General features: G+C 30.1%; 1 protein-coding gene across 1 annotated transcript; it reads right to left on the bottom strand.

Moving 5' to 3' along the window:
• Nucleotides 1-11,721: 11,721 nt before the first annotated feature.
• LOC115713063 (GLABRA2 expression modulator) lies at nt 11,722-16,244 on the bottom strand. Its single transcript, XM_030641543.2, has 4 exons — nt 14,984-16,244; nt 14,792-14,893; nt 13,078-13,349; nt 11,722-12,279 (listed from the first exon to the last, which is right to left on the bottom strand). The coding sequence occupies exons 1-4, from the start codon at nt 15,330-15,332 to the stop codon at nt 12,091-12,093; spliced, it is 912 nt and encodes a 303-aa protein (XP_030497403.1). The 5' UTR covers nt 15,333-16,244; the 3' UTR covers nt 11,722-12,090.
• Between the last annotated feature and the right edge of the window lie 2,633 nt (nt 16,245-18,877).

The raw sequence follows: 18,877 nt of genomic DNA, 5'->3' as shown, positions 1-18,877 counted from the left end.
ACATCATCATGAAAAAACAAACAATATAAAAAATCATAATCTTAAAAAGAATACAAACTTTAAAAACTAGTTTCATCAACATTGAAAGAAACTAATAATTTTATTAAAAGAATAAAAAAAAATAGTTTCATCAACAAGATAATGAAAAAAATTACAATCTAAAAACGATACTAACTTTAAAACCAGTTTCATCAATATTAAAAGAAACTGATTATTTCATTAAAATAGGAAAAAAAAAATAGTTTCATCAATAACATAATGAAATATACACAATGCCTAATAACTAAACTTTTACAAACGATACTAAATTTAAAAATCAGTTTTGAACATATAAATATTATATCAATACCTAATAATCAAACTTCTAACTTCATTCTTTATTTTGACATTTAATTTTTAGTTGCTTGCTCAAAAAATAGAATTGATTAAAACATACATTATGTAGCAAATATAACAAAGAAACAAAGAAAATTAAAGAAACAAAAATGCTATAAAAATCATAAAAGAATAACAAAAAAAAAAAACAGTAGAATATGAGAAACCAGTTAGTAAAACAAACAAATAAAAACCAGTTTCTTGAAATATTCAAATAAAAAATTGAAACTTTAAACTCAATTGTGAACAACAATAAAAAAATCAATTATGAAAACTAGTTACTTAAAAAACCAGTTATGAAAATAATATGTGTGTCAGAAACTGATTATTTAAAATAAAATAAAAATTTTTGTTCAAATATCATACAATTATAAAACTAGTTTTATACAAACTAAAAAAAATACAATAATATCATAAAAATAGAGCAACCTCATTATAGAACAGTTAAAACCTATGAAACCAGTTTCGACCTGTGAAACCAGTTTTGACGCTATAAAAAATCATAACAAAATATAAATATTAATTATAAAGTTAACTGAAACCAGTTTCACCAGACAATCAAATAAAAAAAAATACACACACACAAAAATACAAAAAAAAAAAAAACAAATCACAAATATAATCAAAACAACATACCATGCATACCAATATTAAAAACAAAATATAAGTGTAAGTTTCAAACCTAGTAACAAAATAATAAAAAAGTAACTTAAAATAAAAAATTTGTAATAACATAATGAAACTATTTTTTTATTCTTTTAATGAAATTATTAGTTTCTTTCAATGTTGATGAAACTAATTTTTAAACTTTGTATTATTTTTAGATTATATTTTTTATATTGTTTTTTTTTCAAGATGATGTTGATGAAACTGGTTTTTTTTTTTCTACTGCTTTTAATGAAATAATTAGTTTTTAACAAAAAAAATAAACAGTAGTTTAAATAAAAAACAAGTTTAATTTCTGTGAAAAAAAAAATAACATCTACAGTTGAGATCATTTTTTATTTATTTTAGTGTTTTATTTTTTTAAAAAAAAAATAATAAAAAGAAACACAAATTTAAAGTTTTTTATGGCATTCCTTATGACTTTTTCCCATATTTGTAAGTTTTTTTTAAAAAAAATGGCATATTTAGGGTGATTAAGTTTTTATGCCATATATCAAAACACATCTTTATTTTCCCATATTTTTGTAAATAGCCCTTCTAAAAAAGAGACATTAACTAACAAGGCCATTTGCTAACATTTCTCTAGAATAAACTTGTTTTGGGCTAAAACCCAGCCCAGATGCACTTTTATCCAGATTTGGACCAGTACTATCTCTTTCAAATATTTTTTAAGAATAAATAAAGGGATTTTATAAAAGGAAAATTTACAAAAATATTAGAATTTGGGTTAACTTTTACAAAAATACTGTCATACAGAAAAGTTTTCAAAAATATTGTGTTTTTATAAAAACACCAATAAAACAAGCAGAACAACTTAAAACAACAGTAGAACAACTAAAAAAATACCAGTAGAACACCAGTGAAAACTTAACACAGTATACTGCAGTATGAAACTTATAAAAAAATACAGTAAAAAAGTAAAAAATATTTATAAAAAAAAGGGCAAAAGTTAGTATACCATGTAAATTTGCCTTATAAAATTACTCAACTTTTTTTTTTGTTATTTTTACTGTTATACTTTTTTTTTTATTTTTACTGTACTAAGTATTCAAAAATACTTTATTAAAGTTTTAAAATTACAAAAATAATATATTTCAGTAAAATGAAAAAAAAATAACTTAAAAACAACGAAAAAACAACTCTAAAATAACTTAAAAAATAACATGAAAACAACTATAAAAAAAATAAAAATATAACTACAAAGCAACAAAACAATAACTTAATTGCAATATGCAAAATAATATTAACTTCTTAATATGTAATTGTATTAAAAAAAAAAAAAAAATTTACTTAGTTTTGACAACTTGATTTATCTTTTTACACTACATTATTTTTTTCATGGAATTTGTTGTTACGACTTCATACTTTCAAATTTTTTTCTTTTTTTCTTGTTGAGTTAGTGACGGTTAAAATAATAATTTATTTTTCAAAAGTTAAATAAATAATTGTATTAATAATAGAAATAGTAAAATCTTATATTTTTAAAATGGGAGTACATAATATAATGTGTAATATATAATTATATTGATGATAGAAATAAAAGTGTTGGTTTGGTTAGTCTCCTTCAAACTAAAATAAAGAATAAAAACATGGGTGCATTATACATGAGCTTATTTTCGGGATGGTGTTTTACCAATAATAATCCTTAGTTAGATAAAGGAAGAATAATTGTGGATTGAAATCCTTCTATGTTCTCCTTGGACATAAGGATTTGGACAAGCCAATTGATACATTGTATTGCTCAAAATCATCGAAACTCAACAAAGTTCCACATCACTTTCGTTTATGGATTTAATGAGGAAGCAAGAAGAGAGATATTATGGAGGGACATATTGCAAATTGCAGAGGAGATAGACTTGCCATGGATGGTAAATGGAGATGTTAATGAGATCTTGAACAATGAACGAGTAGGGAGAAGGGCTCACAAGAAATCATCCGAGAGTTTTCGAGATTGTATTATGCAGTGTGGTTTGGAAGATCTAAAGTACTCATGATGCTTCTTCATCTAGAATAACAAGCAACAGATAAATGACAGAGTTTTCTCTAAAATAGATCGCGCTCTTGTGAATTCGAGGTGGTTTAATATATTCCCTAATTCAGAAGCTATGTCCTTCCGGAAGGTAATTTTGATCATAGCCCTATTTTAATATCATTTTATAATGAAATTACTTTGAAGAAGAAACCATTCATGTGTTATAATATATGGAGAATGGTCCCGGATTATGCTGAAAAAGTCAAAGAGAGTTGGCAATCCCCAATTCGTGGCACTTATATGTATCAATTGTTGGAAATATTTTACCAGGATCTAGATTTACTAACAAATATGTTGAAGTAACATCTTAAATATAAATATCTCTAAAATAATGAAATTAAACTCATAAGAGTTTAGAAAACCTTACATTGGTTGTAGCGAAATATTGTGACTCCTTCGCTCAGATCTCTAACTCTTGTTCATTTCTGTCGCAGAGTATTATCAAGACCTGAGCCTGGATCTCTTTCTCTCCTTCGAGTTGGTTACCACCGTCTTCCGCATTATGATTGAGTACGTGACTTGCTATGTATGGGCATGACACTCTATCACTATAGGCCAACTATGAAGAACAATGAAGGAGGCTTAAAAACTGTATAGAAGGTGTCTCTCATCTACTAGTTGTCTAACAGAGAAAACTAGGTTTGATTTGGTTGAAGGCAATAGTTGGATGAGATGAGAGCATCATGTTCCTTTTATAGTGTTTCAACTAGGGTTTAGGGTTGAATTATATGAATTAAAAGAGAATAAAATATTGGACAAAAATCACTAGAATGGCCGGCCACTAAAGAACCACTTTCTAGTTACAATTTTGCTACTTTATTTCAACCACTTATTCTTCTATCAATAATACCATGTTTCCAATTTTAATCCTATAAATGCCAAAACTATTTATTTAATAATTATAATTAATTATCAAATAAAATTGTCATTTATATTATTTATTAATTAGACCATACAAAGTCTCTTAATTAATAAATTAACCTTAAAATCTCTTTTCTTCACAATTAAGCCCTTACTTAGTGAAAAATTCATAATAAGACATAGTCTAAGTTTAGAATTAAAATTGATTAATTAAAACTAATTGACTGAGTCTGGAAGCAGTATTATCTCAACTAGTGAGGGGACCATGGGCCTATATAATCGAGCTTTAAATAAGTAGAACTAGAATTTACTAAGTAAATTCCCTAACTTATTAATTCCTCCTTGTGCCACTATAGATTTAAAATTGAATAGCCCTCTCAATTATATAGAACGCTCTGTATGTACAAAGATATAGATACGTTATGATTATCGATTGTTACAATCCTAATAGTCAAAGATCCTTTGTAGATGATTTACATCGAAAAGGGACAAATTTACTGTTCTACCCTTCAATGTATTTTATTATTAAAACACTTAGCTATCTATAAATGATATTTCAGTAAACTAACATAATTACTGAAATGAGACCTCAATTATTTATCTATATTCAGCCAACCTCGAAAGAAATCATTGTTTCACTTCTAAATACTTATAGAAGCTATAAATTCTATATCTATAATTAGCACTCCCACTCAATTGAACTACCATGTTCCCAAGATGTAAATATCTGGCAGAACCATTGGTTAGCTTCCACGAGCAACTTGAAGAACAAAAATAATACAACTAAGCTGAACCTAACCATATCAGGATTAAGATCCATAGACCTAAGATCAACCTGTGATATTGACTTAGAAAGATATAACGGTAAGTTTATGATATCTTATCCAAGATCAATATCTGTCCAATCCAATGTATACTCCATACATCCGACACTGGTATACTTTGCCAATACCCTGGAAAGGACATAACACTTATCTAAAGTATAAGTATACCTTATAGCCAATTATCATGTCAATCTAAATCTAGTGAACTGACAAATCATGGGACTTAAAATTTTGAACATATAATCATGATTATATTCAACTGTACTGACGACACTATAATCATGAACAATACATATATATTTATATATGTTCTGGACTTAATAGAATTTATACATATAAAGTATAATCATGAAATAAATCATGTGAACCATGCCATCATAAAACGATTTTTGATCTTTTGTTAATTAGTAAATCTGATTATATTGAAATGGGTTTTATTTAGGCCAGACAATCCAACAAACTCCCACTTGCACATATATAAAACTAAAAATGTATTTCAAATAATCCCAACACCTTGATATCTAGATCAAGTGTAGTATGTAGTATTCTCTCTATAATAGGATCTGACAAGTTGTATTAAATACAAACTTTCTCTGCCATTACATATCCTTAGTCACAAAATCCTTGATATTGTGAAATTCCTCTCTATATGTCTACTTCTCTAGGGTTACTAGATTCTTTACTTTTTGACAACTACTTCTGTGTTAGTCAGAAAGTAACACTAGTACTTAATTAATTATTGGTACAATGCCAAAAACTACATAGAACATTCCATAGGCTGAATAAGTATCTTTCCTGCAACTTTAACATTCAGTCTCACTGGTAGAGTTAGAGACTTTAGATAGGTTTTTACACTTATCCAAAATCACTACTCCACCTCCAGAGTAATCACCATCTCATCAGTAAAATTTCTAGCACTAACGCAAGTCTAGAAACCTGATTTGGTGTAGTCTAAAAGTATTAAAATACCACCCTGATCAACTAAAATATAGTTTCTATTTTTTATCTTAAGATTTACTTGATTATATTCCAATGTTCCTAACCTAGCTTAATCTGATAACTACTCATTACTCTCACTCAACAGTAGGTGTCTGGTCTAATGCATACTAAAGCATATCTGAGACCTCTCACTGTTGATCCTAAAGAATTCTTTCTTTGGTCTTTATCTTTAGTTGAAACTTTTTCTTAGATAAATAAACTTTTCCTTAGAATGAATTTAGCATGTTTTGGTGGAAATGGTTAAAGTCTGAGAGTTCGATTTTACAATGCAACAATTTTTGGTAAATTAACATCTTTAAATTCTTGATTGGATTTGTAGCTAAACATAAAAGTTTTAGATCTTGTTATTAACTTTTCAAAATATCTTAAATCATCAAATTTTAAGTTGTATGGAATGAGTTATGGTTAGAATACTATTAGAAACTTAGAGTGTATGACACATTTTTAAATGTGTCGCTGCACACCTTTCTTTGTGCCGCAACTATCAGCGAAAGTTTTCCCATAGAAGATAAACATGCCGCTAAACACCTATCCTCAGGTCATAGCATGACTATGAGCACAATTTTTTAGTTTTTAAATAGAATTTAAAGGGAACTGTAAAAGATTTTGATCTAATTTTTGGAGAAAGTTTTTATTACGTTTTTAATGCTGGAGAGAAAATTACAATATTATTATGCATTAGTTTAGTCTCAATTTTTTTCCTAATCTCTTTAATTATTAATTATGATTAATTACACTTGCTATGATATGGAGTAAATCTTTTAGAACAAGAATATTTCAAAACTCAAAATATAAATTTTCAACTTTTAATAATGAAAATTATTATTTAATTTCTATCATATTAAATTACTTTCTACTCTTCTAAATACTATAGTCATAAGGGAAATTTACATAAAGACTATGTTTGGTAAAAAAATTACACTTTACGGTCAAATATTTTTTTTATTCATATTTTATGTCCTTTAAAAATAACAAGAAAAATATATGAAAATAATTAAAAAAAAAAAATCAAAACATTGCAAAATATGTTGGAAATTATTTTACCAGGATCTAGATTTACTACCATGTATATTTCATTAACATCCTAATACGAATTCTAAAACAATAAAATAAACACATATAAAATTTAGGAAACCTTACATTGGGTGCAGCGGAATATAATGACTCCTTCCGTTCAGATCTCTAGCCCTTGATTCCTTTCTGTAGCAGAGCATCACTAAGATCTGAACCTGTATCTCTTTCTCTCCTTCCTTGATGTTGATTCTCCTTCTTGTTGATTGGATTCTTCACAATCTTCCACACTATGATTGAGATACCACTTGATGTGTGTGGGCACTCACTCATTCACTCAAGGTTCGAAAATTTAGAGAAGAAAAGAGAAGAAGAGGGTGGCGGCTATGGTATAGAATAGGAGGCTCAATTTTCATCTGACAGAGTTAAGTGTGAATGTGAGCCATCACTATCTATTTATCGGTAACCACCTAGGTTTAGGTTAGAATTATTCGGCATTAAAATAATAGAAAAATAAATGATAAAAACCTACACTATTGGTCAGCCTGGGCTTTAGATATTGGGCTCCACTTATGGAATTTAGCTGTTTTATCATTTCTGCATCTCATTTTCTCAAAAACGCTAATTTCAAATTCAACCATTTAAATGCCAATTCCAATTATTTAATAACTAAATATTAATTATTAAATAATATTGTCATTTAATATATTTATTAATTAGACATATAAAGTCTCTTAATTAACAAATAAAACCTAGAATCTCTTTTCTTACAATTTTGCCCTTGCTTAGTGAAAATTCATAAACTAGACATAGTCTAATTTTAGAATTATAATTGATTAATCAAAATCAATTAACTGAGTCTTACAAGCAGTATGGTCTCAACTAGTATGGGGACCATGGGCCTATATAACCGAGCTTCCAATAAGTCGAACTGAATTTACCAAGTAAATTCCCTAACTTATTAATTCCTTATTGAATCCACACTTAGAACTTAGAATTGCACTCTCAATCATATAGAACGCTCTATATGTTCCAAGATATAGATACGCTATTAATTATTCATTTATATAATCCTAATTTGATCAATGACCCTCTAATAGATGATCTACATTGAATAGGGACTAAATTACCATCACACCTTCAATGTATTTTATCCTTAAAACACTTAGCTCCGTATAAATGATATTTCAGCAAAGTGAAATGAGATCTCAACCATTTATCTCTGTTTAGCCAAGCTCGAAGGATATCATCGTTTCACTTCTAAATTCCTATAGAAGTTATAGACTCCATATTTATGTTAGCGCTCTCATTCAATTATACTATCATGTTCCCAAAATGTACGTATTACCCTGACCCAAAAGTAGGCTTAACTAACAAATCAAAGAACATGTATAATACTCTTAAGATCGAACCTAACCATATCAGGATTAAGATCATTTGATCTAGGATCAACAGGTGATATTGAATTGAATAGATATTACGGTAAATTTTAATATATCTAATCAAAGTTCAATATCGGTCCCTTCCGATATATACTCCATACATCCGATACTGGTAAACTTTGCCAATGCCCTGGAAAGGACATACCACTTATCCAAGGTGTAAGAATACCTATCGCTGATTATCATGCCAGTCTAAATCCAGTGAACTGACAAATCAGGGAATAAACTTTCGAACATATAATCAAGATTATATTCCACTGTACTGACAACACTATAATCATTAACAAATTCATATGTTCTGGACTTAAATAGAATTTATACATTGTATATATAATCATGAAATAAATCATGTGAACCATGCAACATAAAATGTTAATTCTGATCTTTATTAATAAGTAAATCTGATTATATTTTGAAATGGGTTTTATTTAGGACACAAAACCCAACAAAATAACATACAAAATAGTAACACAATAACAAAAGTACGACATGTAGATAACATGAAAATAGCATAAGTCTGTATTTTCTTTAATTAAAATTTTAAAAACTATAAAAATATTTAAAATTTCGTACACGTTTATATATATATATATTTATTTTTATTTTTTGATAAACTTCGAATATATTGAAGCAAAACAAAAGAGCTCAAACTAGAGCCAAACAAACCAGTTCCAAAATAAAATAAAACAAAGCAAAACAAAACAAGTCTAGATGGCCACAAGAAAGGCCAACTACTCAAGGGAAATAAAATCAGAAAATGAATGTTTAAAAGCCCACTTAGAAAGATTATGAGCAAGCACATTACGTGAATTAGGAACCCACAGAACATCCACCTCTGAGAGAAGATCCACAGACTCCAACAGCTTCTAAAAAAGACTCCTCCAAGCCCCAATCCAAAGCTTTTCAATCACGAATACAGTTCTCCAAGAATTGGAATTTCAAGGCAATCACCACCTGGGACCAGCCACCAGCACTACAAAGTTTAACTGCGTGACAAGGCCCAAGTCTTTGCTTCTAACGGGTTACTTGCATCGATTTTGACAGCAAGCGCCTTAATCAACTCCCCTGACACCTCTGTGATCACAATTCCAGCTGTAGAATGGAAGTCCTTCCAAGCTACATCAACAAAGATAACCAAACTTTCATAGTTCAGCAGTTGTTCATCCACAAACTTGGCCATCAGTAGGTTGGAACTCGGGGACTCCCAAGCTGCAACAAAAGAGTTACAGGGAGCATTAACTCTAGCTAAAATACCAGTACAAATAGGCCTCAACTGGTCATGGAATGCACGATTCCTTGTATTCTACAGATTGTCAGACCTTGTGAAAGCACCTCTCTCAGCCACGTGAGCCCCCCTTAAGAAGTCTGGATCAAGCAGCCATGTAACCAATTCCCTAAGACTAGAAAAGCTCAGTGCTTCAATTCTAATCGTCCAACCACTAGCGAACCAAGTGGCATTGGCCAACGAGCAAGAACAGAACAAATGCAAGAAGAATCATCAACCGCTCCACACAAAATACTAGGGGTGTTCATTGGATCACATCTAATGGACTTTGGCCTAATCAATCTAATCTAGTTATTTATTGGATATTGAATTTGGTCGTCCGATCTAATCCAATCGAATTGAGTCATCCGATCTGATCTGATGTAATGGATGTATTGGATTGGATCGGTTCCAACCATTAGATGCATTAACTAGTTTCCTATTAGATAGGATTGGATCCATCCTATCCATTTTAGCTACCATTTAAGTTGATTTCATTAAAAAGAAAAAATATATATAAAAAAAGTATAATTTAAAACCTAATAATCCAACATGCATAATAAACATTAGTTTAGTCCAACATAATTCTCATGGTCCCATAATAACACTGTTGAAAAATAAAACCTATTCAATACGTATTGATAATTATATTAGCGTTTAGAAAGATGAGAATTAATAGTTTAGATCTAAGAGCTTTTTGTTTTAATCTCATGTGTTAAATATATTAAATCAATTAATATATTTTTTTAAATAAAATATATTAAATATAAAAAATTATAAATGTATTTTAAAAATATATAAATATAATTGAATGATCATTGGATGATAGTTGGATCGGTTCGGTTATCTATTGGATCGGATGTCCCATCCAACAACCGATCTAATCCGATTGGATTTTTAAAATTTACAACTGATCTAATCTAATTATGATTGGATATTTGATTCTATAAAATCTGTTGGGATGAGATTGGTCGGTTGTAATTGAATTGGATGACTTTCTGCACACCCCGACAAAATATAGTTAATGGGATTCCCAAAAATCCTTTGGAGCCGAATACCAAATGGAAGGAAATCTCTACAAAGTTTTCACAAGAATAATTTCAACTTCTCGGTGATCTTAAGCTTCCAAATTTGAATCCAATACCGATTAGTTCTGCTACCACGAAATTCGATAATTGAACAATAAGCCTCCCTAGGGGAATAAGATCCATTTGTGGCATCTTTCCAAACTAGCAGGTCCTCCATAGACTTGGAATCCTTTTGATTAAACTCAACGAGCTAACCACGCTAGGAACAAACCAACTGTTTGCTAAGTAAGAGTTCCACTCTCCTCCCTCTCACATCAAAGAGGAAACCTTGATCGAATTAGGCACAATAATTGATTAAAGGCAGCTCTGAATTGTCTCTAATCAAGCCAAGGGATTCAAGGGGAATGCCACAAATTCGCCTTTCTCCCATTAGCAATAAGAAAACAAGACTCGTTCCTAATCAACTCTCTTGTTGCCATAATACCTCTTATTCCGAAAGAAGTGTTTAAGGGCAACCCAACGGACCAAAAGGATTGGTCTTCCCGCCCCCAATATTTAGCCTTAAATAACTTGCACCCTAACGAGTCATCCCCTGCTGCAAGTTTCCACCCGAGCTTAGTAATAAGAGCAAGGTTGACATTCTCAAATTTCTTAAAATTAAGCATACCCTTATCAAAAGGCACACATTGAATTTCAATCCCGAAGAGCCAAATAACAGTCTTTTTCTCCACCTCCCGTCCACCAAAATTTTCAGATTGCTTGGTCTATTTGATGGCAAAGAATTTTCAGTAATAAAAAAGTAGTCATATTGTAAAGCTTGGTACTTTGAGCCACATACAGAATAAGAGTTGATCTTCTCACTTGGGATAAAAGTTTGCAACACCAATGTTCTATCTTAGAACAAATCTTCTCCTTAATAAACTTTAAATCTTTCACCTTACTCTTTGGATTGCAAAAAACCAAGCTGATCTGCAATCTCATGTTGAATGCTTACTTGAGAAGATAATATTTTCTGAATATTCAAACGTTGCCCAGACCACGAACAATACACATTGATGCAATCAAGGACAGTGCCCACCTCATCGAGATCGGCCTTGCAAATATATTTAGGTAATGAAATTATCCCATGACTAAAATGTGATTAATGTGCATACATTTTCTTTCTTCAAGAGTTCATAGACTTTGAATTAATTGCTTTCGAAAAAAAAAAAGACATAAATTAATTACAAGAATATCATATTATATTATAGTTGTACCATTTGAAAGAGGTAACAAAGAATAATAGACAAACTAAGCCACATAAGCCCCAATCGTTGAACGACAGCCGTCACTACTACTGGTTCTGCAAAATGACTAAATCCCCATTTTCATGTTTTCATGAAAGTTGCCACATGCAAAGCCCAGTACATAGAATCAGAAGAAAATTACTATTCAAAAATTGGTCCACCCAAACATCCGATCAGTAAGCTATGAAATTACTTGATATGAATTTATTGAAGCTATATATTATATAACTTCAGGAGTCAAAACAAGAGGATACAAATGAGAGAAATTTCTCCATAAGACATTTCTTTTAACTTATTTTTAGTCATGCAGATTGTAAGGTGCGGCCTTCTAAAGCGTCTTGTAGGACTTTGACAGCCCCATTGTAGTTTAGGAAGCCCATGAACCAAAATTCATGGTTATCAATGGAGATAACCTGGATATACTTTTCAGAGTTGTTGGATCTGCTTGACGATGGATTCACCGCTTTAAGCTGGTGTAATGGGATAACCACCTACTTACAAAAATATATTGGAGATCAGAGAATGCATATATGTAAATGTAAAACTTGTACAAACATGTTAATTAGTAATTACAAGGAGAAACAATAACAACAGCTAAGAATTATAAGCATAAACATGATTTGTAAATACATGATTCACGTTCGAAGATAAGAAATCGAAAGAAAATGAAAGCTGCAAAAATGGGTAGCAGATAACTTGTGCCATATAGAAAGTAATATTAGATGCAAATGAGGGCTAGCGAAATATTTGCTATTTATTAATATATCTTTCTTCCTAAAACAGAACACCAAAAAGATATTAAACAAAATTAAGACCCAAATAAAAAGGAAGAAGAATGAATAGAAACAAATTTTATACATCATTTGACTAGTCATCCAGGATTCAATCTGAACACGCATCACACTCATAGCTACCTGTTAATATCTAAAAGAATATAACAGGAAGCAACTTCCCAGGACAAGACTTATTGTACTGGTATCCACATGAGTCTTTCTTCAAACAACTTCAATACCAGTAAAAAACAACAAATAAGTAAAACTAGAACTTTATCCTCAACTAAGTAATTCTCCCTATAAATCTACAACAACCAGACAAACACAAGATTTGATCAAATAGCTGCACCATACAGTTTTGTAATAGCTCTCAAGAATCAGGATGATATATCAACATGAAACAACGTTATGCAGTCACATCACATAACATTAACTTATGGAATGTTATGGGGTTGAAGAATCAAAATGCAAATTAATTTATGATGGCTACAATTGTAAGGGAAGGTAAAGACATACCTTATAATAGCTCCATTCAGTTTTGTCACCATTTTTATATGATAGAGGAGTATCACTACAATATGCAAGCTTTGCTGTAGAGACATATAAAACACCCATAACTGGACCTGCTGATGTGGATAGGTAACATGCAAAAGAATTTTGAAGTAGCTCCTCAGGAACTGTCTCAAATGTTTGTCTAAAGATCTTCTCATAACCGCCTTCAGCTAAGACCTTTGTTCCTTGGGCAATTCTTCCCATGGCAGCATCAGCAAAACTAGGGCCCGTTTTCACTATAGTGAAGCAAAATATTGTATTCAATTATTAATACATCATATCAGAAAAGTAATACAGCATCTTTAGGTCAGTAGAAGCATGAACAATTAACAGAAAACACATACAGATTTGCAGGGGGGTAAGTGAGATGGAGAGGAGAAGAACAAAATATTTCACCTATACTTACATAGGTCGAATTGTTCATCAAGATGATTTTCAACTAACAGCAAGAAAAAGTCTTAAAAATTATTAAATCAAGAAACTCGTTTACGTAGCTAGGAAAGTTTATATAGCAATCTGAATAGACAAGTAGTATCTCAATAAATCTTTATTAATGTGGTATACTAACAGAACCTGTATTCCTACCTGAACTAAATGAGAACTTATGCAACCAGGAAATAGAAAGAAGAAAAAACTACCAAACATTTTTTCACTGTACGCATCGTTTGAATAAGAACTCTTTCCTTTTATGATCCAAAATTTGTTATCACATCACTTCCGACATATTGTTCAAAGCAGGAAGAGTGAAGAAGAGGAAGAATTTCAGTCATACCAGTGAAAGGTATTGCATTTCACCCATCCATTGAGTAATTAACTAAATGGGTAACCTCTAACCAGGCATTTCAGTATGGGATTATTGTCTTAAAAAAAACCCTAACTTCCTTGGTCTAATGGTTTCAAAGGAAGGTAAAAAAAATTAGGCTATGTGGATATCTTTGGTATGAGGAAATGAAGATAGCAAGGAAAAAAAGAGCTACATAAGGAGGCAAAGGAAAAAAGAGAAAGAGAGGATCATACCCTTGTTGGGTTTGGTATGAGAAAAATGAAAAATAAAAACCAAAATCCTCTCTGTTGTTTGGTGTGGCATTGTATAAAATGACGAAATAAAAGTTTTGGAGGACTAAAATATACTTAAACTTATCAATTGAAATCCATTCCTTCTTAAAATCATTCTCATCAAACAACCAGTATACTCCGAATCTTTTCTCCTACCTTCCACATCTCTTTCCCACCAAACAAACTCTCAAGACGATAAAAAGTAAACTAAGACATGACAAGGAATCATTACACGCAACTTAACTAACCTATTCAATAAAGAATGAAATCATTTCTCATATAACACGTACACAGAGCAACTGGTACCCAACAAAGCAGTTGCACCACACCAACGAGGCAACGAGAGAACTATATCTAGAAACTGAATTTACCAACAGAAATCAAAAATTCCAAAAGACTTGATTGATTTACGGAACAACTTTCTTTAGCTCTAACCAAAGCTAATTATTATTACTCTTCTATTTTGATTGTATTAGCAACTTTTGCCCAAATGCTCATAGCCAAAAGAAAATTCTGGTCCTGAATCTCATGTAAAATCAGAAATCAAATCCCAAACCACAGCTACAAGAGGAACAATAATAAAGAAGCAAATTTTCAGAGATTAACGAAAAGGAAAGCTTACAGTGCTGCCATGTGTTTCCAGCGAAATCCTCAGCCTTCTTCGTCGCTTCACCCACCGTCTTTCCCCATCTCCCCAGAACATTTTTCACCGACGCAACCGAATCTGATCAAACAAACAATCAAATTCCACATAAAGAAGTATACATATGTAGATATACACGCATATAAAACACATTTGTGAATAGATACGTACCTTTGAAAGACAAGGAGGAAGAAGGAGGAACAGGGGAAGAAGCGACGTAGGGATTGGATCGATCAGGAGAAGTCGCGGCGCTATTGGTGTAAGTAGATTCAGACACTAATTCGGGGCTCCACCTGACCGATTTCTTAGACCCTGTTGGAGATCGGTTCGTCGATGGATCGGCCTGATTCTCAGTCGGAGGCGGAGCTTGATGTTGAGGTTCCGATCCCATCTCTACACTTGCCCAGCCACCGTCGCCGTTCGGAGCATGAAGTGAGTCTTTCGAATCGGGGATCGGGTGCGGATCTTGAATGGGGTTTTGGAGCTTCTTCTCCGTCTCCACTGCCTTGGGCTCTTCCATCTTAACAAAGCTTCGGATCCCGGTGGGGCGCGTGAGACGGCGCGTAGGTTGGTTAGCGGGGATTTATTATTAATATTGGTATTTAAATCGAAAATAAAAATTTTGGAGCTTTTAATATTTAATTTAAGTATTTATGCTTTCGGAATGTGACTTTTTTAATTTTGAAAAAATAAAAAATAAAACTGTGTTGAAATTGGAAATGTCGATGGGTTTACCGATAAGGACGGCAGTGGCTTCCATCTCAATCTCTAGCGTGGTCTCATTTTTAGCGCGAAGAAGCATCCGAGAATAGGGGTATTATCGTCATTACAGAGAGTAGTGAGCCCTGTTTCTGTCTTTCGGCTTTAAGTGTTTTTTTTTATTTTATTTGGAAAATCTTTTGGCTTTAAGATGAAAATCTTTTTTTTATTCTTCTCCTCAAAATGAAGAAATATTATAAACTCCAATGGATATGAAAGGAAACAACAAACATGTCTTTTTTTATTTTGGACAAGAGAAAACAAACATGTTGTTGTCTCAAATTGCAAAGTTTGGCATTATGATTTTTATTTTACTTTTAGATTTTCTTTTTTTCTCAATTTGGAGGATAATTTTCCATGTAATTTTTAATTTATCATTACGTTGCATGAATATTTAAAAAAAATAAAATGAATGATTCATTCAGCACAATCTAAACCAGAAATTACAAAGGATTTGACAAGTATGCCATAAAAGCAGGATGAGCATCTAAGGGAACATCTCAATTCCAAAAAAAAAATACTAGCATTACAGTTGCTTGATTTTTATGGCGGTGCTTCAAGACTTGTAAACTTTGCAAAATTAGCTATCTACTTTAGCTTTGGGATTCATCAGTCTACTACCACGCAGTTGTTGGCCTTTATTCTTGGTCTAAATATGATTGCCTGCCACAAAAAAAATCTTGGTTTGCTGGCCAAAAAAAAAAGGATTTTCCAATCTATTCGAGACCATGTGTAGAACAAACTCTTTAATTGGAAATCTTGTTCTTTCTCTTCGAGCGGTAAGGAGGTGTTTATCAAGTCTGTCACTCAATCAATCTTTACCTATTCCATGAGCATTGTTTAATTGACGAAGTTCGTAGGTTTCACTACAAAATATTTTACTTTTAGTCACAACAAAACTTGTAATTAAAAATAAAAAAATTATAACTAATTATAAATTGTTAGTCTTACGTTGTAACTAAAAAATTCGTGGTTAAAAGTATTTGTCACAAAAATCACAATTTGTTGTAACTAAATGTGTTTTTAATCACAATACTTGTTATGACTAAAACTAAATTATAGATAATTTGTATCTAAATACTAATATAGTCCCAAGTAACTTTTATGTTGGGACTAAAAGTCATATTTAATCATAAAAAAAATTTGTTGTGACTAAAAAATTATCACTAGTCTTTTTTTTATAGTAGTTTTATGCTCAATTTTGGTAGAATGTTGGTGTTAACAAGAAAAGGCTTCACTGGTATACTTGGTAACAACTTTGTTTGCGTGAATTTGAGAGTGGCATGGGATATTTAGGGACTTTTTTCTCTTCAATTAAGCTACATTATGTAAGAAGGCTACTCAAATTTATTCTTCTCCTAATTCATGAAGGCTATTTATTTTCTTTTACTTCACTTCTTGAGGCCACCAGCCATCTTTGATTTAGAGGTCTATTTTATGGGGGAAAGAGATTTTTGATGATGGTGCCGAATGGCTTATTAGTAAATGGCCCTCAATTTGGTAACTAAGTTAGTAAATGTCCACTTTTTAAAAAAATTAAGAAAATGGCCAAATCTAATAAATTAAATAATAAAAATTATAAAAATAGATTTATCACATATGTTTTTTAAAAAATATATATAATAACAAAATTAAGTTACATAATTTTTTTTTAGTATTGCATATTACGATATTGTAACAAAAATAAATAAACATATTAGATCATTTAAATATATACAGTAGTATTAGATATATCCTAGTACAGAAAATTAATATACCGTAGTAATAAAATTATATACCACAAAGAAATTATAACAATACTAAATTAATACTCAAAAAATATATATATCATGCTAACAAAATTATATATACCACCATTAAAATATGAATACATACCAAAAAATTTATATATAATAAAATAGAAACTTAATATCATATTAAATAAATAGTATATTATAGACAACAAAAGTCATATACCATACAATAAAACGTATATACCTACAATAAAAAATAAAATAAAATAAAATAATATTAGTTAAAAAAAATTATATATATCATATTAACAAAATTATATATCACCTTTATGTATACTAAAATAAAAACTAAACATGCATTATCTAAAATAAAATGATATACTATACAATAAAACTTATATACCATATAACATAAAATATATACCTTACAATAAAAATATATATAATAATAACAACAAATAAAAATAAAAATATATAAGATGCTAATAAAATTATATATCATGTCAACAAAAGTACAATAGAAAATAAAACTTAAATATTATTTAAAAAAAAATTATATACCGTATAACAAAAAATACATATACCATACACCAAAACATATATACAAATAATAATAATAATAATAATATAGATTACTAATACATATATATATGTATACTATACTAACTAAATTATATACCACAATTAAAATATATATGCCATGACCATTGTATATAATAAAATAAAAACTAATTAAATATTATTTAAAATAAATAATCATACAATCAAAAAAGATAAAAATAATAATTAAATATATGTAGCATGGCAATAAAATTATATACATACATTAAAATGTTTTTATTATGCTAATAAAATTATATACCACTATTATACATATCTTAATAAAAAATAAATATCATCTAAGAATAATAATATACCATACAACAAAATAGAAATATACCGTACAACAAAATCTATATAACAACAACTCAAAACAACTCATAAAAAATTTAAAAAAAAAAATTGACATAACTTTAAAGTAAAAAAGATTTTAACAAAACTAATATAAATATACCATAATGTTTAAATAATTTGCTTCTAATTCTAAAAAAAAAAAAAAATGAAATGAGGACATTTACTAACATAGTCTTATGATTTAGGGTCATTTGCTATATTTTTTTGAAATGAGGACATAAACTAACATACTCCTATAATTTGGAGCCATTTACTATAATTTCCCTTTATTCTTCTCCTTATTTATTTTCTTTTACTTCACTTCTTGAGGCCACCAGCCATCTTTGATTTAGAGGTCTATTTTATGGGGGAAAGAGATTTTTGATGATGGTGCCCAATGGCTTATTAGTACGTAGTGGTAGTGATGTTTATGTGTACAATGATCGTTGGATTCCTCGTTTGAATGGCAACAAATTGTCTTCAAAATGTATACTTGATAAGTGCACATTTATTCACTCATTCTTGTCAATTATTAGATGGATTAGTATTCATTTTTGTATAAATTTGAAGTGTTTTCTCGTTTGGTTGGGAGGAATGAAAATATAAGAATAGGAATGGGAATGGGAATAGGAATAGAAAT

This window comes from Cannabis sativa, chromosome 4 (genome assembly GCF_029168945.1).
Source record: "Cannabis sativa cultivar Pink pepper isolate KNU-18-1 chromosome 4, ASM2916894v1, whole genome shotgun sequence".
NCBI lineage: Eukaryota > Viridiplantae > Streptophyta > Magnoliopsida > Rosales > Cannabaceae > Cannabis > Cannabis sativa.
This window is presented reverse-complemented; position numbering and strand designations above follow the sequence as displayed.